General features: G+C 35.9%; 4 protein-coding genes and 2 non-coding genes across 7 annotated transcripts; 2 read left to right on the top strand and 4 right to left on the bottom strand.

Annotated features, from left to right (window-relative positions):
* Positions 1–517: 517 nt before the first annotated feature.
* TRNAM-CAU (transfer RNA methionine (anticodon CAU)) lies at positions 518–605 on the bottom strand. Its single transcript is given in 2 exon segments — positions 518–553; positions 568–605. It is a non-coding gene; the product is annotated as a tRNA-Met (tRNA).
* A 548-nt stretch (positions 606–1,153) lies between these two features.
* Positions 1,154–4,252, bottom strand: LOC111901299 (uncharacterized). 2 transcript variants are annotated; one of them, XM_023897154.3, is made up of 8 exons: positions 3,943–4,252; positions 3,292–3,573; positions 3,010–3,150; positions 2,533–2,931; positions 2,232–2,453; positions 1,781–2,143; positions 1,641–1,709; positions 1,154–1,551 (listed from the first exon to the last, which is right to left on the bottom strand). In XM_023897154.3, exons 2-8 carry the CDS (start codon positions 3,493–3,495, stop codon positions 1,339–1,341), a joined length of 1,611 nt encoding a protein of 536 aa, XP_023752922.1. In that variant the 5' UTR covers positions 3,496–3,573; positions 3,943–4,252; the 3' UTR covers positions 1,154–1,338. The 2 variants fall into 2 exon arrangements, with proteins under 2 accessions (XP_023752922.1, XP_023752921.1); XM_023897153.3 differs by having other exon boundaries at positions 3,292–3,510; positions 3,943–4,251.
* A 146-nt stretch (positions 4,253–4,398) lies between these two features.
* LOC111901300 (sedoheptulose-1,7-bisphosphatase, chloroplastic) lies at positions 4,399–6,568 on the top strand. The gene is made up of 8 exons (XM_023897155.3): positions 4,399–4,673; positions 4,826–4,945; positions 5,036–5,221; positions 5,312–5,393; positions 5,504–5,725; positions 5,799–5,899; positions 5,995–6,066; positions 6,170–6,568. Exons 1-8 carry the CDS (start codon positions 4,557–4,559, stop codon positions 6,449–6,451), a joined length of 1,182 nt encoding a protein of 393 aa, XP_023752923.1. The 5' UTR covers positions 4,399–4,556; the 3' UTR covers positions 6,452–6,568.
* Positions 6,569–6,701: 133 nt separating this feature from the next.
* TRNAR-CCU (transfer RNA arginine (anticodon CCU)) lies at positions 6,702–6,774 on the bottom strand. Its single transcript has one exon. It is a non-coding gene; the product is annotated as a tRNA-Arg (tRNA).
* Positions 6,775–13,403: 6,629 nt separating this feature from the next.
* Positions 13,404–14,085, bottom strand: LOC122196798 (uncharacterized). Its single transcript, XM_042899891.2, has 2 exons — positions 13,777–14,085; positions 13,404–13,691 (listed from the first exon to the last, which is right to left on the bottom strand). Exons 1-2 carry the CDS (start codon positions 13,945–13,947, stop codon positions 13,434–13,436), a joined length of 429 nt encoding a protein of 142 aa, XP_042755825.1. The 5' UTR covers positions 13,948–14,085; the 3' UTR covers positions 13,404–13,433.
* Positions 14,086–14,677: 592 nt separating this feature from the next.
* Positions 14,678–16,367, top strand: LOC111901301 (transcription factor DIVARICATA). The gene is made up of 3 exons (XM_023897156.3): positions 14,678–14,862; positions 15,130–15,500; positions 15,620–16,367. Exons 2-3 carry the CDS (start codon positions 15,139–15,141, stop codon positions 15,939–15,941), a joined length of 684 nt encoding a protein of 227 aa, XP_023752924.1. The 5' UTR covers positions 14,678–14,862; positions 15,130–15,138; the 3' UTR covers positions 15,942–16,367.
* The last annotated feature ends 5,884 nt before the right edge of the window (positions 16,368–22,251 follow it).

The raw sequence follows: 22,251 nt of genomic DNA, 5'->3' as shown, positions 1-22,251 counted from the left end.
ATTACAAATAATTTTTTTTTAATTATTGATTTATTATAAAAAACTTGATGACATTTGTGGTTTCTAAGGATCCATTTTTTTTCTCTGGACTTAGGCCCAAAATATGTTTGGAACGGCCTTACATACACCGATGCTGGTACAACATGTCATGTTGAAGGTACTCAACCATGTCATATTTTTAAGAGGAGTTAGTCATAAAGCATTTCAAAAACTCAACCTGCAACTTTCAAACCAATCCACCTTCAACAATGTGAAAGAAAACACTTATTGATTATTTCAGCACTACGGAAATATCAGTGCAAAAAAGTAGAAAAAAAAAAGAATGGAGTGAGAAAGGCTCACCATGTCATATTTTAAAGATGAGTTAATCATAAAGCATTTCAAAAGTCAACGTGCAACTTTCAAACAGGATGCATCTTCAACAATGTGAAAGAAAACGATTATTGATTATTTCCGTACTAGCCTACTAGATGAATCTCGGTACAAAAAAAGAGAAAAGCTGTAGAAAAAAAAAGAATGGGGTGAGAGAGGCTCGAACTCTCGACCTCAGGATAACTCAGATATAGCTATGAGACCTACGCGCTAGCCAACTGCGCCACCACCCCGATGTGTCAAAATTGGCTGCAAGATCTTTCACGTTCTGGAAAAGTAGTCATGTACATGAAAATAAAAAACAGAACATAGTAAAACTCGAATCAAGTACATAATAAAGAATTTTTTAGTTTCCACTGCAAAAACGGTAACGGGTTTCCCGTAGATTCCTTTGTCAACAACAGTTTACTCTTATGATTTGGTAAGTGTAAAAGGACACTTATTTTATAATATATGGTACATACTAGTAATATGCCCCCAAAACAGGTACCTGACCTCGCCATCAAGATTGTTGAACAATGATTCGTTTTATACTTTGAAATTCACTTCTTCCAAGAATAAATCATCTATCAAGACTCTAAAAATTAAAAGTACCTATTTATTTACCCTTCATTTTCACAAATTTGTACTCTCTTTTCTCAATTTGTCACTTCCAATCACATAAATATATAACATCCTCAGTTCTACTCTATCTATTATTTTTTTCTGAAAAATCAAAATTTGTCAAACGATCATCATAATCTCATCCAAAAGTGCCTCCTACAACCTGTTTTACAGCTAATTATCATATTCTTTCTGATCGCATTCAACATCACAAAAAACACCTAAGCATCAACAATTATTCATAAGTCAAAAATCATTTGCAGCAAGCAAAACATCTCTAAAAATACACCTCTGGTGAGAATGGATCATTATATCGACCACAAACCAAACCGAATCAAATGAATCTATTCAACACCATGTCCGTTATTTATTAGCCCTTAAACATGCTTCCTCCACCAACTGAGCTGCAACTCCAACATAGTTGTGAGGGGTTAACTTTAAAAGCTCTGTTTTTGCTTCAACCGGTATTTCTAACCCATTTATAAACTCAGTAATCCTCTCTTTATCAACCGCTCTTCCTCTTGTAAGTTCCTTCAGTTTCTCATATGGCTCCTCAACACCATATCTTCTCATCACCTACACACACACACACACAAAATCATTAAAAAAAGTAACAAAAACCCCATTTGAATTAAGCCAGATAGACAGATAGATAAGATACATACTGTCTGTATTGGTTCAGCAAGCACCTCCCATGAGTTGTCCAGGTCCTTGTTTAAGGCTGCTTCATTCACCTATCACAAACATGATACAACCATTAAACCACCTTTTTTTTTTCACAAATTCCATAAAACTTTTTATTTACCTGAAGCTTTCCAATTCCCACTATTGCACTTTTGTAAGCAAGAAGTGAATAACCCAACCCCACACCAATGTTTCTCAGGACAGTAGAATCAGTAAGGTCACGCTGCCAACGGGAAACAGGCAGCTTCATGCTTAAATGGTCTAAAATTGCATTTCCTATTCCAAGATTGCCCTCACTGTTTTCAAAGTATATCGGGTTCACTTTGTGAGGCATAGTGGATGACCCTATTTCACCAGCCTTAGTCAACTGCTTGAAGTAGCCCACAGAGATATACCCCCACATGTCTTTATCAAAATCAAGCAAGATGTTATTAAACCGAATAAACGACTGGAATAATTTCGCCATGTAGTCATGAGATTCAATCTGCATTGTTCCAGATATATATATTAATACTTGTTCTCTTCTTTTTTATAACTAAAAGACTAATAAGGAAGGAATAAAGCATGCATACCTGTGTTACATGTGGATTAAAGCTTAATCCAAGAGAGTTTACAAATTGTTCAGCTATTCGTGGCCAATTTACATCAGGATATGCCACAACATGTGCATTGTAGTTCCCAACTGCACCTGCAAACTTTCCCAATATTTCTACTCTAGAAATATCTTCTCTTTCTCTCCTTAATCTTTCACCAAATATCACCATTTCCTTTCCCAATGTAGTAGGCGAAGCTGGCTACAGTATTACAAAATATAAAAGTTCTATAAGATTCGAGATTCCACAGTTAAAAAAAAAAAGAAAGATTTTTACAAACCTGTCCATGAGTCCGGGAAAGCATTGGAATGTAAGCATAGGTTTTTGCCATGGTGTATATTGCATTGATTAAGTCATCCATGATAGGAAGAATGACTGTGTTAACTGATTCTTTTAGCATCAGTCCATGAGCAAGGTTGTTTATGTCTTCGGATGTACACCCAAAATGAAAAAACTCAAGCACCTTAGCAATCTCTGGATCTTCTTCACACTTTGTTTTCAGAAAATACTCGACTGCTTTCACATCATGATTAGTTATTTTCTCAATATTCTTGACTTGCATTGCATCAGCATCACTGAATCCATCAATCAGTCCTTGCAGTTTTGTTTGAGCTTCATTGCTAAAGCTTGGAACCTCAGATACTTGAGGAATCTGTGAGAGCTTTAGCAGCCACTTCACCTGAGGGTTTCAAGGTACAAAAATAATAAACACAACATAGAGAAGAAAGACAAATGGATGATGAAATAAGCATTGTACCTCAACCAGGGTGCGATAGTAGATAAGGCCATATTCACTCAAATAAGGGGCTAAGTCCTTCACAAAATTCCGATAACGCCCATCCAAAGGACTTATGGCAGTTAAATTTGAGAGCTCCATCTCAGAAGGCTTCACTTTTACCTGAAAATCATATGTAATCTTTCAGGCAACATAGTCTTACATGGAAAGAGAACAAGAAAAGATTCAGCAAAAGCAAATACAAACTAATAATTCGGTCAACATAAATATGATAATAAATAAAGTAATAGGAAAAGGCCTTACCTTTTCTACAGCTTCAATATTGTTATTGGCTTCCTTCAAAGTTGCTTTGCAAGTGGATTTTTTGCGAGGAAGTGTCACAAATGATGAAGCACTTGAAGTAGGGTTTTGGGTAGGAATAGATTGTTCATGGAGGTAACTTGCACGAGTTAAGAATGATGCTGGACAGCTGCCATTTTGAACTCTAATACAAGATCCGATTTCCATGAATACGTAAAAGAGCTTCAAGAGAAATGATGTCTAATCAGAACGATGTCTAACACAACAGAAATCCTTAACTTTTTCCTGTGTAAAATGCATACATTAACCGAGCCATAACCCACAAAACAATTCACAAAGCTTCTATTTATATATCATTAAACGAATCTATGAGTTCTTCAAAAATTCAGACTTGCATGCAAATTCAAAGTGTAATTCATTGTATTTGAATTGAGAGAATACCATTGACATAAAAATTGGCAATTTTGAACAGAGCAACAGATTGTGAAACAGAAACGTAATACCAGGCTACAGATAATAAGTAAGAAAAACAACTAAAACCTCTTAAAATTTACCATAAACCCTAAAGAATACTTCAATTTGTTCCAAACTTAATCAAAACTTGAACGAGTGTATGAACGAAGAGTTTAATAGAGAGCAAGAAAGAACACTCACGATGGAGTTAAAGGAAGGGGGAAGCGGAGGAGAAGACCAAGGAAGAACAATCACGATCAGGTCCGGCGGCTTAAAGGTGGCGAGAGAGCAATCAGCAGTATGAAAGTACACTTGACGATGGCAGCTTGATGATGGCGTATGTTGAGGAGGCGTTTTTGTGTCGCTTGACTGCTTGTGTTCTTGAGGAAGACGATGGTCGACTGTAGATAGTTGCTGTGTGCGAACTGCGAAGACCAAAAAGCCCAATTTTTAGACTCTTGGTGGAATATTTGTCTATTTGGGCCAACTGGACCTCACTTTAAAAAAAAAAAAAAAAAATCAGCCCAGTTTATATTACGAAAACAACTGTCGATGAAAATTCATTGCAGGGTCTCCTCTCATGAGCATTGAATCCCGAGAGCCACATAAATCTTTAGACAATGGGTGATAAACCTCACCCCCATACTCTTCAATCAACCCCATATCTATCTATTCAATCATTGCCACGTGTCATCTCCATCGTTGCCTGCTTATCTGCTGAAAGAACTCTTTCTTCAAAAAAACACAACCAAACTCAATAACACTCTCCTTCTCCTTCTGCTTCAGCTTCGAAGCTTAGAAAAACAGATAAAAAAATGGAGACTGGGGTAGCATGCTTTGCACGTGCGACAATCTTGCCAAGTGTTGCTTCTCAACATACAACCAGCTCATTTGCTTCTCCACGCACTATTTCCCCCTCTTTCACCACCAGAGTACGCTTCAATTCCATTCTTTTTTCTGTTTCTTTTACTTTGAAGTTTGAATTGCCTCCAAATTATGAGTTTAGTAGTTTCGCTTCGTATGTAAAATGCTTCACAGATAAGGTCTTTTACACAGATATAATTACAGTTATCCCTTTTTGCAGAGTTTAAAATCAAGCTCGTTATTCGGAGAGGCTTTGCGGGTGATGCCAAGATCGTCACTCAAGGTTTCAAAGTCACAAAATTCATCAGTCGTAACCAAATGTGAAATCGGTGAAAGTCTGGTGAGTTTATCTATCGTTCATACTAAAAAGCCTGTAATGGGAATTCTTGTGTGAGGTCAATCTGATATTGGAATTGTAAACTTTTTGTAGGAAGATTTCCTATCAAAAGCAACACCAGACAAGGGTTTGATCAGATTGCTGACGTGTATGGGCGAAGCTATTAGGACCATTGCGTTTAAAGTCCGGACCGCTTCTTGTGGTGGCACAGCCTGTGTTAACTCCTTTGGTGATGAACAGCTTGCCGTCGATATGCTTGCCGACAAGCTCTTGTTTGATGTATATTTTCATATAATTGATTATAACTTCAGGGGCAAAATTTTATTCAATTTACTGAGAAATTTTAAACGTTTTGAATTTGGGTTGTAGGCATTGACTCACTCGCATTTCTGCAAATATGCTTGCTCCGAAGAAGTTCCTGAGCTTCAAGACATGGGTGGTCCAGTCGAAGGTCAAAATCTTGCAGATATTCATTCGTCATTTTTAATCAAATATCACAAACGATGCTAAATTTAATTTGTATTTTGATCACAATTGAAACAAATATGAAATGAAAAACAGGCGGGTTCAGTGTCGCGTTTGATCCCCTTGACGGGTCCAGCATTGTGGACACCAACTTCACCGTCGGCACCATTTTTGGCGTGTGGCCGGGAGATAAACTAACCGGGGTCACCGGAGGAGACCAAGTGGCTGCAGCCATGGGGATTTATGGACCTCGAACCACTTATGTTATTGCCATCAAGGGTTTCCCTGGAACCCATGAGTTTCTTCTTCTTGACGAAGGTAAGAAAAATGATAATTCTACTACTGTATAATCAATCATTTAAATTTTAAAATAACCAATTTGGATGCTCAGGTAAATGGCAGCATGTGAAAGAAACCACAGAAATTTCAGAAGGGAAGATGTTTTCCCCTGGAAATCTGAGAGCCACTTTTGACAATCCCGATTACGACAAGGTCTATTAATTAAACCTTCAAAGATTCGATCAAAATATCATGAAATTATCAATTTTTAGCATTTTTTTCTAAAAAGATTCGATCATTGAATGCAGCTGATCAACTACTACGTAAAAGAGAAGTACACTTTAAGATACACCGGTGGAATGGTGCCCGATGTTAACCAGGTGGGTAGATATATTTCTTCATTTCTTGATGATAAGGATAAACGATAAAGAGGGAGGGCATTTACTTTTTGTGCCATTCATTCTAATGTTGATTTGTTTGCAGATAATTGTGAAAGAAAAGGGTGTATTTACGAATGTGATATCACCAACAACAAAAGCGAAGCTAAGGCTTCTCTTTGAGGTGGCTCCTTTGGGACTATTGATCGAGAATGCAGGAGGTTATAGCAGTGATGGGACACAGTCTGTGTTAGATAAGGTGATTGTGAATCTTGATGATCGGACTCAAGTAGCTTACGGGTCGCTAAATGAGATCATAAGGTTTGAAGAGACACTATACGGGTCATCTAGGCTCAAGTCGGGTGTGCCTGTCGGAGCTTCAGCTTAAAACTCCATCTTTGTTTTGTAAACATGTATTATTGTTAAGATCTACCAATGAATTTTTCCAATCATATATAAATTTATATTCAAATGTCAAAAACTATATTCAGAGAACATTTTCAAATTTTGAGCTTATTAGTTATGATTTACTCACGACATAACAGTGTGTAAAATAATTTATCTAAAGCTAAATATTGTTAAAACTATTAATGAGTCAAATGGAAAAACAGTTGGGAATAAATTTGGAAAAAATAAATCGCGCCAGGTAGGGGTCGAACCTACGACTTTCTGCTTAGGAAACAGACGCTCTATCCACTGAGCTACAGGCGCTTCATGTTTAGTTACTCTACAATAATTTATAAGAATACAATTAATACTTCTAATCAATTCTCACCATAGAATCATATTATAATGTAAATAAATTTTTATCGAGTATCATTTCTTTACAATATATATATATCTGTGATTCACCTAATAAATCGTTTTCCCACATCTTTAATAAATTCTCCTTGGAGCCTGCCCAGACGTTGGTGATAGTGGGAATAAATGACGTATGAATCATACGTATTTTTGATGATTTATGTACTGATTTGTCACCAACCCTTTTTGAAGTAGTATGAAGGAAATTAATGATGACCAAAAGAAGTGTAAATGCACCTTTGGTACTAGTTGTAGTAGTAGTAGTTCCTCCTCTTTCCACTTGACTCCTTTTCTTTTTTTTCCTTTTGCCTTTCACTAATTTCCCTCAAATAATTGCTCATGGGCTCAATTGCTTGATTTTTCATACCCACTTACAATTTACATACAACTTTAAAGTCCAATCTTTGTCTCACAATGTTCTTTTAAACTTTCCAAAGAAGTGGATTTCGTCATTTAGGTGTCGCTACACTAAATACCTCATGTTTCATACATTTATAGAAATGTTATAAATTGAATATGACACCATGGTCCACCTTTCTGTTTCAGTTTGATTCTTTTTATACGCATATACATTAAATCGGTGTACTAATAATTAACGCTTCGTTTCCTATCTTTGTCTTGCATTGCCCTTTCGATCTTCTAAAGAAGTGTGCTTCATCATTTTGTTGGCCGTATACTAAATACCCTTATGCTTTTATATATTGGGAGAATTTTATATATGTCTTTCTGAAACATCAAAATATAATATTTATCAAACTTAATTTCTAAATATCATATTTATCCTTCATAAAATTTCAAAATATTATATGTTCTTTTTAAACATTAAAATATCATATATGCCTTTTTTAAATATCAAAATATCGTAAATGTATTTTTTAAACATCAAAATATCAATGATAATATCTAAAATATCTTCCATCTACAACATGATAACAATCAACAATAACAAAAACTAAACAATCAAAATATACATTCCATAGAAATGGTTGAAGATGAATCTTTTTGTCTCTCAAGAGGCCGACATTTAAACAATTTAGAAGTTCACATCCCATTATCATAGACTTAAATATAATATGGTTAAATTTCTTAATTATTATAATTGATAAAAATGATTATAAAATATTAAACACATTATAAAAAAAGATTTTGGCAAAATATGATATTTTGAAGGTTCATGAAGAGTAAATATGATATTGAGAAATTAAACGGAGCAAATATGATATTTTGAAGTTTAAGAGGGGCATATATGAAATTTCTCTTATATATTTATATATTTATTGTTAATGTTTCAATTCAGGCCCGCCTTTGATTCCAATTCGATTCTTTTTCTACTAAGAGACACTAAATTATTTTTATTCATTCATTTATTTATTTATATATTTATCTTTACTTAATTCACATGTAACGACTTAAAAAGGAAATTCAATGTTAGGGTTTGGGAAGTACATAGTCATTTTTGAAATTGAGAAATCTAGATTATGGTCACTTTCGAAATTATATTTCGATCCTATGTATGGGTATTACGAAATCCAAGTTATGAGGATAATCCTTCAATAAACAGTTTTTTATCAAAGTATTCATTAAAAATCACGAACTAGGGATTTATATAGAATTCAGATTCTTCCAATTACCATGCTAAGGGCGCTTCCCCTAGGACCCCGCACAGTGGCGATGCTACATATTAATAAGGTAGGTTATTTGACCTACCTTATTTTTTTTTTATTATAATAGGTTATATATAATTAAAATCTTGTGACCTATCTTAATCATTTTAAGTAAACTACCCTAATTGTTTTGCTAAAAAGAAAGAATATAAATCATATTTTAAGGCCCCTATTCTATATTTTAATAGCCCAAATTTTTTGAAGGTATAATATAATATCATGTTTCATAGCACACGATCGACACATCGATCATTCTTAATCGTAAATTGTGCCTATTTGGTGTCGGATATTGAAAAAAAAAATCTTAGAAAATATTAATAACGATACAGTTGTGAAAATATATCAAGATATAAGACATCGTCGCATACAATTGTACTAAATTTAAATCATTTTTTATACGACCATTCGGAACCACAAGTAGTATTTTTTTAATATTTTTTATTTTCTATCAGTTTCATTTAAATATGAAACCATTTGTTTTTACGTTCTAAACTCACCACTGACCCCGCAAGGGGCGCAACCTCCCTGATCCCCGCCATTTGGTTAAACTGAGATCAAACTCATTTTATATAAGTATCACTTCACACATCCTAACTTGCAGATAAAATCAAGAATCAAACTGCATAATAATTTATAAAAGGGAAAATGACTTAAAAGACCAATTAAGTTTCAAAAGCGTCCATATTACCCCAATTATCTTTTTGTTATTCAAGAAACACCAACAAAGAAATGTTTTTTTTATTAAAAAGCCAAATAAAGTTAACAGTAAAATTAAGGTTTTTAAAAATTGACCGGCATCTGTGGGTTACATTGTTTGTTTACCGGTGATCAAAGGGTAAATCCGACATGGATTATTAAAACAAATTAGGTGGAAACATAAATGCCACAAGGGATTTCATTTCACCATCTAGGGTTCTCAGTGAATGGTGAAATCAATATCTAGGGTTCTTACACGACGGTGAAATCTACAGAGGTGACAGTGAAATTGATTTTTACAGAAGGTGAAGGAGAGTTCATCGATTGTGCAGCAAGCATGTCTCGTGACTCACTCAACATTGATGTCTACCACAAAGGTGTTTTTTCTCCTAATCCCTTTGTTTACTTCCATCCTGATAAATTACCTGTTATGGGGCTAGATGTACGTAACATGGATTTCAAGGAGTTCAAGACTTATCTCCAAAAATTGATCAACAATAGATGTCGGGATATGTATTATTGTCTTAAAAATCGGTCCCTCGTAGATAGGTTAAGGGAGCTTAGGGATGAAGATGATTATGTTAGGTTCCTTGATGTTGGGTTTGAGATGATGATAATCAAATCAGTGTCTACATTGATGACTATCATGAACCCTTACTAGATTGGATTGAAGAAGAGAAAGCTGAAGAAGGGGACAGTGGTACTGAAACATATGAAGACGATGTGGACTCGGTATTGTCGGATGATCTATCGGTGGACCATGAAGCTGATGATGAGGATATTCAGTGGCCTGAAGTTGTTGATCCTTTTTTGTCTCAGAAGAATCTTATTCCAGGAAAAGGCATAGAGGATGAAGTTGGTGATAAGGTAATAAAACATCATATTCACGATCCTAACCAAAAATGGGATACTATGATGCCTGAGTTAGGTATGAGATTCTCTGATGGAGATGAACTGAAACACATGTTAACAAATTATGCTGTGTCAAAGGGTTATGCTTTGTGGTATGAAAATATGAGGCAACAACATTGTTCGTAAGGTGCAGTAAAAATGAAAAAAGGAAGCCATCTTCCCCTTTTAGACTATGGGCTAGTCCTATGAAAAAGGAAAATTCATTCCAGATCAAGTCACTAATTGATAAACATAATAGTGCTAAACAACAAAAATTGGGGTGTCTTGTTACGTATAAGTGGATTGGAAAAATGTTAATACCTGTCATTTTGGAAAGGCCTCGGTTTAGCTATAGGAAAATGGCGGAAGTGGTTAGGAAAGACTATGGTCTCAAGGTAAGTCTTGGGTAGTGTAGAAATGCCAAATACTTTGCACTAGATGAGATTTCAGGCAATTTGGTAAGCTATTATGAGAAACTATGGAATTATGGTGCTAAGTTATTGAGGGTTAATCTTGGGTCAATAGTCTTGATCGAGACAAATCATATGCCTGATGCTACACACTACTTCAAAAGGATGTATATTTGCTTGAAGTCTGTCAAGGATGGCTGGATTGAAGGATGTAAAAGGGTTATCGGTGTTGATGACCGTTTTTTGAAGGGTATTTGCAGAGGTGAGTTATTAACAGCCGTTGGTAGGGACGCAAACAACCAAATGTACCCTCTAGCATGGGTTGTTGTGCCAGTTGAAATCAAGGAAACTTGGATGTGGTTCATTGATCTTCTACTTGAGGACATTGAGATGGGAGATGGTAGAGGTCTTACAATTATTTCGGACCAATACAAGGTGTGTTTTAGTATTCTTTTTTACTTACTACATTATGTGTTATTTTGTACTTTACAACTGAAATTTGTTATCACATTGTAGGGTTTGATGGAGGTTGTTAAGGAAAGGGCATCATCATGTGAGCATAGGAATTGTGCCCGACACATCTTTGCCAACTTTAAGAAGAAGGGGTTCACGGGTGTTGAGTTTAGAAGGTTATTTTGGAGGGCTGCAAAGGCTACAACCGACTCCACTTTCCACTCATACATGATGGAAATTCGTACAATGTCCACAGAAGCTTATGAGCACCTGGTAGAAAGAGACCCAAACACATGGTGTAGGGCATTCTTTGAACCTGAGAGTTGTTGTGATGCCGTGGAAAATGGTATAATAATGCTGGAAGAAATCAGGTTGTACGTGATGGAGAGGATGTACAATCAAAAGCTTAAGGGGCATACGTGTGACATGGAAATCTGCCCCTCTATTAGAAAGAGGATTGAGAAGATGATAGAACAATAAAGGTATATTCTTTAATTGTAAGTGATTTAATATGAAATAACTTACATTCTTAATATGATTTCATAACAGGTATTGGGATGTTGTTCCAAGTGGTGAACATGAATATGAAGTGAAATTAGCCCATGAAGTTTATGCAATTCACCTTGAAAGCAAAACTTGTGGTTGCAGAGCCTAGCAACTCAGTGGTATCCCTTGTGTGCATGTCATTGCTGCAATATTATGCCTGAATGGAAATGTAGAGGACTATGTAGCCATGTGGTTCAAAACAAGCATGTTTGGAAGTTGCTATAGGTATCCAGTCAAACCAATTAATGGAGCTAACATGTGGCCTGATGTTCTAGGTGATCCCATATTACCACCTAGGCATAGGAGAATGCTAGGAAGGCCCAAAGTAAACAAAAGGAAATGTCCTACATAGAGTGAAGGAAGGCATACAATTAACAAGACAGGGATGTCCACCTCAAGATGTAGTAACTGTCATCAAGAAGGACACAACAAAAGACGATGTCCATTGCTCACAGAAGGTTCATTTTTATTTTAATTATTAATTCATCTACATTTGTATAATAATAATATTTTTTTTAACAATGCAACAAATAAAGAAACTAATGGTGAAGAACCAGTTGGTGAAGAAGGTGATGTTGAAGAAGGGGTTGGTGAAGAAGGGGATGTTAAAGAAGGGGTTGGTGAAGATGGGGTTGGTGAAGAAGGGGCTGTTGAAGAAGGTGATACTGAAGACCACCAGGAGGATGAAATTGACCATCAAGAAGATGAAATTTACCATCAAGAATATCATGTTGAAGACCACCAAGAAAATCATGTTGAAGACCATCAAGAGGCTATTGTTCAAGATGAAGCTCACCACATTGAAGTTGTTCAAGATGAAGTTGACCACCATGAACCTGTTTTTGATGAAGTTGACCACCATCAGCATCAACCTGTTTTTTTTCCAGCATTTTGTTGCCAACAAAAGGCGATTACCTTCTGAGAGGATCACGAAACTGAAGTTAAGGAAGAAGGTGGTAACAAAAGATGGAAGTGGGGAAAGTCATGAAAATCCAGTCACCTTAAACTAGGATATGTGTTTTGTATTAGGATTATGTCAAATACTATGAAATGGCACATCTTTTGGTGCTTAGTGCACATCTTTTGGTGCTTAAGCTTGTCTGTTGATGCTTAGGCTTGTCTTTTGGTGTTGTGCACATTTACCAACATTTAGTGCCATGTGCACATGCTTGATTATGTGGTTTAATTCTGCTTAATCTGTAGTTTATTACTTTTTATGCATATTATAACAGTTTACCATTTTGCCCCTGTTTGTTAAAACTGTGTTAAAGTTGGTAAAAACAGTTTTGTGGGGCTTGTTGTGTCGACCATTTTGCCCATGAAAACCTTTTAAAATAGTTTAAAACAATTTTATGGACAATTATGTGTATTGCATTGTTGTTATCACTCAAAACTGTTTGAAACATCTTTATGGACAATTTTGCCCCTTGTGTTGAAAGACCATTTAAAACACAAATTACATATATAATGTCAAACAGTTTATGTGTATTGCACTGCTATTATCACTCAAAACTATATGAAACAATTTTATGGACAATTTTGCCCCTTATGGTGAAAGACCATTTAAAACACAAACTACATACATAATGTCAAACAGTTTTATGTCTATTGCACTGCTGTTATCACTCAAAACTGTTTGAAACAATTTTATGGACAATTTTGCCCCTTGTGTTGAAAGACCATTTAAAACACAAATTACATGCATAATGTCAAATAGTTTTATGGACTATTTTGCCCTATTATTATTATCATTTGATAAAAGTGCAATGTTATTATGTGTATCACTCTTCATAAACACCTTTTTTCATTCTCACTCCATAACCACATTACATGAGTTCAATGAAACTACTTTGAAGATGCATATCCTAATAATTTCAAAGTACATTTCCCTTATATAATCACATTAACACTACATCATGTACTTCACTACAAACAAAACAACAAACATCAACAAGAAACATTTCATTTTATCCAATTCCTTTCTAAAACTCTTACATTCCTTATCAGTCTTCACCTTGTATTCACTGAAATCATGTTCCAATATTGCAATCTTCACTTCACTATTGAAATCATGTTCTTCATCTTTCTTATTCTTGTTCTTGATTATAATTTCTTCATTTTCATCAACCCATTCCCAGAAATCACATTTATCCTTTGGATCCTTCATCTTCAATTATAACATAAACAAACAATATTGTAGCATGAAAAACAAGAAGCGACTCAAAGAAGAACAAGATTTTAGATACACTTACCAAAGAGTTAGGACAAACCCTAAATTTTTTACCAGGATTTGTCTCTGTTGTTGATATCCAGATACGAGAAGGAAACCCACAATCACAAGGATTTGCCTTATCAATTGTGCTCTTTGACTTGGAAATTTTTGACCTTGAGCATGAGTTGGCAGATCGAGACGAAGAAGCCATGTTGAAGAAGTCGATTGAAGAAGTCGACTGAGTAAGGAGCTGTATCCCCCATTATGCCCTATATCTACTTATAATATGTAGCTTTTAGACTAATGCCACGTAGATATGCCAACACACCACATATATATGCCAACTCAAAAGAAATATGTCAACTCATTTACACCTTACCGTTTGCCTGCAAGATGCCGGTCACTATTATAACTTTATTTGGCTTTTTACTAAAATCACCAACAATAAAAAAAAATAAAACTTTATTCATTTAATATTTTTTCCCGAGAGTAACGTCATTTAATCAGGGAAAAATCTAACATCTTTTAATAACTTGATTAAAAAAGGTGTCTTGAGTATATACTAGATACTAACCTTTGTTTCCAAGCATCAATTTATTATAAAAAAAAACATTGGTTGTTTAACAACAAAATTTTAAGTAACAAATTTAGTATCAAAGTATCACGTGTTATCTATAATGAATATAAATAAATATATAAAAAATACACATATTTGAATCATGAGTGCATGGAAAAAAGGGTACTAGCATTACAAAAAATGAAAATTATTTGCCACTAGTTCACAAAAGAAGTTTTAGAATTTTCTTTCTCCTGTAAAGGCTTTTGTAGGAGCAATAATTATACAAGAAATGAAAAGGCAAAGGGATCATTGTCATGCCAAATCTTGCTAACTTTTGAATGCAATCATAAAAGATGCTTGATTTTTTTTAAAGTAAATCCCTCAAGAGTAGAGCAGCCACAGTAAAATACTTCAAAAAATCACACAAACCACCACAAAACTTTGTATATAAGTAGCAGAGAATCAGACTACCTTTGACAACTAGCTATCCACCTTATTCCATCACTCTGCGTTCATCCGCAATAAGGATTCATAAAAAAAAAACCAGTCTTGATTCCCCTACAAGAGGTAAAGCTCTCTACCCGGTATTACTATAACTGGGTATTTGATTATTTTTGAATTTTTCGGTGTTTGAATCATATGATTTGACAGCGTTTTTAATCATTGTTATTTTGTTACATCTTTTTCAAGTTCTTGTTGATTCTTGAATTGATGGGTCACTTAACTTTCAAGATTCCTAAATATGTTCTACTGAATATAGAAAAAGTATTCTGATCAGAATTTGATTCTAAACTTTTCTCCTACGCATTTGTATGGTTTTTTGTCCATCCACAGCTAATAGCTATGGAAACATCAAATCGATTGATGATGCAAGAGAGCAAGAGCTCAAAATGGACAAGAGAACAGAACAAATGGTTCGAAAGTGCTTTGGCTATATTCGATACAGAAACGCCAGACCGATGGTCCAATGTTGCTGCTTTAGTCCCCGGCAAATCAGAGTTCGAAGTGAGACAACAGTACGAGGAATTGAAAGCCGATATCAATAATATCGAAGCCGGTTTAGTTCCCGATCCCGGCTACTTCACCTTCAAATCGGAATTACTCCAAGATCGCAGATTCAATTCTTTCGGGAGTCGACTTTTCAGGTCTAGATCATTAGATCACGAAAGGAGAAAAGGCATTCCATGGACAGAAGATGAACACAGGTGAACTCGATCTACGAACTCATACCTTCTAGTTTCTTACGTATATATACGACCATATAATAGTTTAAATTCTGGTGCAATAATGTCGTAATTAATAACTCGTACGTGATTTGTTACAGGAGATTCTTGATGGGACTTCAAGTTCATGGCAAAGGTGATTGGCGAAATATTTCTCGTAATTTTGTGGTGACTAAAACACCAACACAAGTAGCGAGTCATGCACAAAAGTACTTTGCAAGACAACATGCTGACGGGAAAGAGAAGAGGAGACCTAGCATTCATGATATCACCACCGTCCACCTGCCACGAACCACCAGTTTCTCAGGCGACATGGACAAATCATCCCCATTAATGGTTAATACACAAAACAACGGAATCAATATCCGAGTATACAATTCTGGTCTCTTTTTCCAACCTACGAGGTACCAGGTTCAAGGTTAGCTAACCCGGGTTTAATTGTGCTTGTAGTTGAGATCAATACTATAGTACTCTTTATGATCTGTACAATGTATTAATTGTGTATGATAGTATAGAAGCTTGACTTTCTGGTTAGTTTAATTAAAGATATACGATGGTTTAAATATCGAATTAATGAGCAGACGACAAACTTTCCATCTCATCAGCTATCCGTTGTTTGGAAAAAAGAACTTGTTTTGGAGTATGACAAAGGTTCTCACTTCATGAAATAGCCTTTTCAATTCTCTGCAAGTTGCATAATTAATAGAGCACTTTGCTCCACCATTCCATTCTATCCTTGATCAAAGCTTATATGTGGGGATGACCCACATATGTTAGTTAAAGCTTCGAATCATATATTATGTTTATCGCATGTTTTGTATGAAATTTTGTTTAATACCCTTTATACTCTTTTTGTGTTCGTGTTCTCTTGTCTTTAATTATTGTTTGTATGCATAGCGATCAACTTATCGAGGGAAATTAGAATGAATTAAAATTGTTTAAACTAAACACTATTAAAAACTAGAAAAGAGGACACCCCATGTAGAATAGTACCCTATTAAGTTAGAAATAGTGTAAGGCTTACAAATAAACAAAAAAAAACCATAGTACTCTATTAAGTTAGAAATAGTGTAAGGCTTAAAAAAAACAAGAAAAAAAAACATAGTACTCTATTAGGCTTTTCTTAACAAAATCAAAAATACGATTCTTAGGCCTTGTTTCCGAGTGCAACTTAAGGAAAGAAGACAAGGGAAGTGAAGAGAAACGGAAAGAAAATATGATGAGATGCTCAAATATTAAGTTAGAAATAGTGTAAGGCTTACTAAAAGACTTGAATAACTAGAAAACTTGCAATTAAGCAAGATGATGAGATGCTCAAATATTAGAGAGAATTGCTAACCAAGACAATTCAATACAATGAACATTTGTGTGTTTATCATTAGGATTTAATATGAAATTTATCATTCATCCCAAATTGGTTATATCAATCATGAAGCATGAATCATGAACCCAAGAAGTTGGTTAGAGCAAATGTTGTTGGAATGCTATTGACTCATTTTTCCTCCACTAACCATCGATCCCACTACCAAAGATTCACTTGGTCTCCTCCATATCCCACATGATTCAAACTAACCAATCATCTTCTAGCTTCAAATATGGATGCTCCAAGCCCAAAAATAAAGATCCATGACCCATCTTCACAAGCTCACTTCATCCAAGCCTTTAGCTTTTTAAGTCCAAATTTCCTTTAATGGATCCGCAAAGCCCAATAATGCCTCAGAAGCCCACAAAACCCATTTCCAAGCTAAACCATAACCGCAACAAGCTCCAAAACCCTACAAAATACCTCATACAAAATAGAAAGTACCCGACACGATCCATGATAAAGAAAATAAAGAATATACAATGCAATACTAATTAAAAGAGCTAAAAAATTAAAATAAACTAATAAAAATAAGGAAATAAAATAAACTATCATTGACTGCCTCCATCTCTTAGCCTACCTCCATCGTACCTTCAGTTTTCGTAGCCCTAATCGGACCTGCAAGTAGATTTCCAATCAGCCTCCTGCAATTCGATCTCCAATCGGTCTCCTACAACTCGATTTTAGTTCATCGATATTCATTGGAGATTCTAGACTTGCAAGTCGATTTCAATTTGGAAGGTATGGTCTCGATTTTGCTTGAATGTTGCTATGAAGATAAAGGCTGATGATGGAGTCTTTTTTTATATCTACTCATCGAGACAGCGCCCCATTTCTCCTCCGTCTTCGATCTTCAACAATCCATCTACCTCTCACCAATCTGCAACGCCACCGCCTCCTTCAGCTGCACCAACGCAAGCTTCACCGGAGATGGTTGTAGTGACGTCGACTTCCGCTTTAGGTAAGGTTTTTTACCCTGCAAATTGAATACAAATGGAGGTTTTGTATTGTTTTTTCTTGAATCTTGTTTTATATTTTTTTTTCTCTAAGTCGAATGTATATTGGTATAACAGTGGATGTTGAGTTTTCTGATGATGAAATCATATGTTTGTTTTTTGTGCTTGATGAAGCATATTGTCTTGCTTGAAATATGATATGATAATGGTTTTGATAAAACCTATCATTAGCAATATCAATTTCAGTTTCTTTGCTTATAATATGAGTTGAACAAACTTGTTATTTGTGGTTTCACATGCACCCTATGTGTGTTGATAAAATGCTTGACTGAAATCATGGTACAAGAATAATAAGAAACTAATATGTACTCATCTAATGCTGAAATCATATGTTTGAAATCTGATTTGATTTGCCTAAAATTTGATCTAAAATCTGATATGCTTGAAAATCTGATGTTGAAATCATATACTTAAAAATCTAATGTTGAAATCATATGGATGAAATATGATATGATTTGCTGAAAATTTGCATTTGTTTTTCTAAAGATGTAGAGGGTACAAGAAGAAGCCTTAAAGTCAAAGAACATGGCAGGAGAAGCGTTGAGAGGAATGGACAAAAATCTTGAAGTCAGGGATGACGGAATTCGTTGTCTCAGGAACCAGATCTGGACACGGAAATTTGGTGGATTCAGGGATGTTGTCATGAACGAAGCTCATAAAACTCGTTACTTAGTGCATCTCGGCTCAGACAAGATGTATATAGACCTCAAGAAGCTATATTAGTGGCCGAACATGAAAGCCGAAATAGCTACCTTTGTAGGCAAGTGCCTGCCTTGCGCCAAGGTTAAGGTGGAGTATCAGAAGCCCTCGGGACTACTTCAACAGCCAAAAATACCCGAGTGGAAGTGCGAGCGGATTACAATGGATTTTATTACCAAGTTACCTAAGACAACGGGTGGACTTGACACCATTTGAGTAATTGTCGACAGATTAACCAAATCCGCACACTTTCTACCAATAAAGGAGACCGATAAAATGGAGAAACTAACAAGAATCTACATTAAAGAAGTTATGCGACTTCACGGGGTACCGATATCCATTATCTCCGATAGAGATAGTCGGTTCACGTCATGGTTCTGGCAGTCACTACAGAAGTCTATAGGAACTAGGTTGAACATGAGTACAGCCTACCATCCACAGACCGACGGGCAGAGTGAAAGGACCATTCAGACGTAGAGGACATGCTAAGAGCTTGTGTGATAGACTTTGGTAAAGCTTGGGATGCTCATTTACCCCTTATCGAATTCTCATATAATAATAGTTATCACACTAGCATCAAAGTTGCTTCGTTCGAAGCCCTCTATGGCCGTAAGTGCAGATCACCCCTATGCTGGGCTGAGGTAGGCGATACGCAACTAGCAAGAGGACAAGTTCCTAATAGCGCACTCACTGGCCCAGAGATCATAAGGGAAACAACAGAAAAGATCGTCCAAATTCGAGAAGGAATGGAGGCTTCACAAGACCGACAAAAGAGTTACGCGGATAAGAGACGAAAACCTTTGGAGTTCCAAGTTGGGGATCGAGTGCTACTGAAAGTATCACATTGGAAGGGATTAATACGTTTTGGAAAACGTGGGAAATTAAATCCAAGGTGTATCGGACCATTCGAAATCCTCGCCAGGATTGGCCCGGTGGCATACAAGCTACGATAAACCCAGCAACTCAATCACGTTCATCCTACCTTTCATGTGTCGAACCTGAAGAAATGTTTTTCTGATGAGACCCTTGTCATTCCTTTGGAAGAAATTGAGATTAATGAGAACCTCCACTTCGTAGAGGAACCTGTTGAAATCATGGATCGAGAGGTCAAATCGATGAAACAAAGCCCCATTCTCATCATAAAGGTCCGCTGGAACGCCAAGCGAGGACCCGAATTTACTTGGGAACGTGAGGACCAAATGAAGCAAAAATATCCACATCTATTCCCCATCCCTTGATGTCCCACTCAAATTGCAAATTTTGGGATGAAATTCCTTCTAACGGGGGGATAATGTGACAACAGTCAAATTCAAGTCAAAGTCAAAGTCAACAAATCAAACCGGTCAAACTTAACTTGTGCTTCTATGATAAAAGTTATTCTATGTATAAAGATGTGCATTTGTATGTCAAAAATCAAAGTGACTCGGAGAATTTATGTGTTTAGCAATGTAAAACCCTAAAAAGGGAGTTAAACGCATCAAAACACGACTATGCACCCTCTTGGGGACTTAAAACAATCATAAACGAAGCATAACGGGGTTCACGAACCTTGCATTACGAGATTATACAATAATAATGGCTAAAATTAAATCTCTCCCAAATCTCTCTCAACTTTTTATAGTCAATCGGGTCATCCCGACCCTTAACTTGGCCAAAAATCACTCAAAACGGGAAGATATATTGAAAAACGGCTAATTAGAGCCGAAAACCTCTTCGATCCGAACCCTGCTTAAGAGGACCGAAGCTGCCATAGGAGCGAACTAAGCCTTCTGGACCGAAGTCATTCCATCTCGGACCGAAACCTCCATACACCTGAAATAGACTGAGCCCTCGGTCCATTTCGGTTCCCCGTCACCTTCGGTTCCTTCTGACCTTCGAACCCGAGCCTCCCCTTCGGTTCCTCCTTCTCCCTTCTCTCGGTTCTCACCTCCTAAGGACCGAACCTCGCAGGTTCGCTCCTAATTCCCAGTTTTCGACTACTTTCGCTTCCTAAGCCCGTTTTTGACGTTTTTAACGGGTATTTTTCACCAAATTCATATTTTTACCATTTTAAACCTCCAAAACTCATATTTTATTCATTTCTCAAGGATTTAATAATTAAAAATCATTATTTTATATTAAGAGGAGTATTCTACCCCACAAGTGGGTCAAGTGTGCCCACTTGCCTCCATGTGTCATCATCTCATTAGCCCAATCTTATCCACATCACACAAAGCAAGGTAAACATCATTTCAACTTGCAAATTGCTCCAGCAACCTTCTCTATATAAGGAAATCCCTGGAGGATTTCTTGGTTTACCTTGATCATTCCAAACTTACACACTTTTTAACCCCTCAAGAAAGCTTCTTTTCTCTCTAATTCCCACCACTTTGTGCTAGTGTTCTTGAGCTACTATTTCACTTTTTGGTAAGTATTTCATCTAAAATCAGGTGTCATTCCATGTTTTCTTAACATCCTTGAATCAGCTACACACATTTAACACCAAAAGTCGTTCTTAGGATCATCCAAGCTTTCTCGTGTTCATCAAGTGTTCTTGACTTGATACCCTTCTTCTTCAACCCTCCACTCTTCAAGAAATCACTCAAGGTGAGTTCATACCCCTAAATTTTCCAGTTTTCTTTAGTTTTTAGGGGGGGGGGGGTGGGAGGGGAATACAAGTTAAAACACCAAAACATATTTAAAACTTAACTTGACAGCTTATAACAGAAACGTTGTGACTTGTTCACGAACTGTTTTACCCAAAATGAAGTTAATATTTTTCAAAACTGTTTAATATGAAAATAGTTCAGATTTATACCTTTAAAATGAATACTTGCACATCTCCATACATTTTTTCTACAATTTATGGTGATTTTTACAAATCTGCCTATCACTGCAGCAATGAAATCAGACCAGGTCGTGAAGATGAACATTTTCACACTGGTTTGAGACCACCAAAAATTATAGGAAATTTTATGAACACATAAAATTCTTTTTCCAAACTCTTAGAGTTTACGGATTCAGTTTTTGACTTACGATGATTTTTCTATAAATATTCTAAAACAGTGACAATTAAGGGTAAAATTGTCAAAACGAGTTTAAGAGCTATTCACACCTTGTAACATGCTGAGCAAGGTGTGTAAGATTTTATACTTAGTATTTTCAATGTCATTTTGTTGAAATACAAAGCCATGCATAAAAATGTTTCATTTAAAACATAAAACACTCTTGATAAACTATAATAGGTATAGTTTGGACACCCAATTTAACTAAGACACGGTAATACAATCGATTTACAAAGCATGTATTGCATTACAAACTACGTGAAATCGTTAATGAATAAATTTGTGAGGCATTCACCTTCAGGGTACTCTTAAGTACCACAAAAAAGTCCTGTAGTTATAATCAAAATCTCTTGTAGGGAGAGCGTGATAGATGTGTATAGATCTATATTGGGTCTGACAAACCCGCACCTAAGTCGCTTGCAACAGCTAGACCGGCAAGTCTGGGGTGACTAGTGTCATAACATTCTGACGCTTGAAGAACATCGAGTACGAGGTTTTCGAGTCTTAGTATGGTTATAACAACTCACATGGGGAATTAACAAACACACTGTTCACGGGAATTTAAGGATTTCACAAAAAGGAGTTTTATTTAAATATAAAACCACGCATAA

The sequence above is a fragment of the Lactuca sativa genome, chromosome 2, assembly GCF_002870075.4.
Source record: "Lactuca sativa cultivar Salinas chromosome 2, Lsat_Salinas_v11, whole genome shotgun sequence".
NCBI classification, from domain to species: Eukaryota; Viridiplantae; Streptophyta; class Magnoliopsida; order Asterales; family Asteraceae; genus Lactuca; species Lactuca sativa.
The sequence above is the reverse complement of the archived record's forward strand: the minus strand, read 5'-3'. Positions and strand labels throughout refer to the sequence as shown.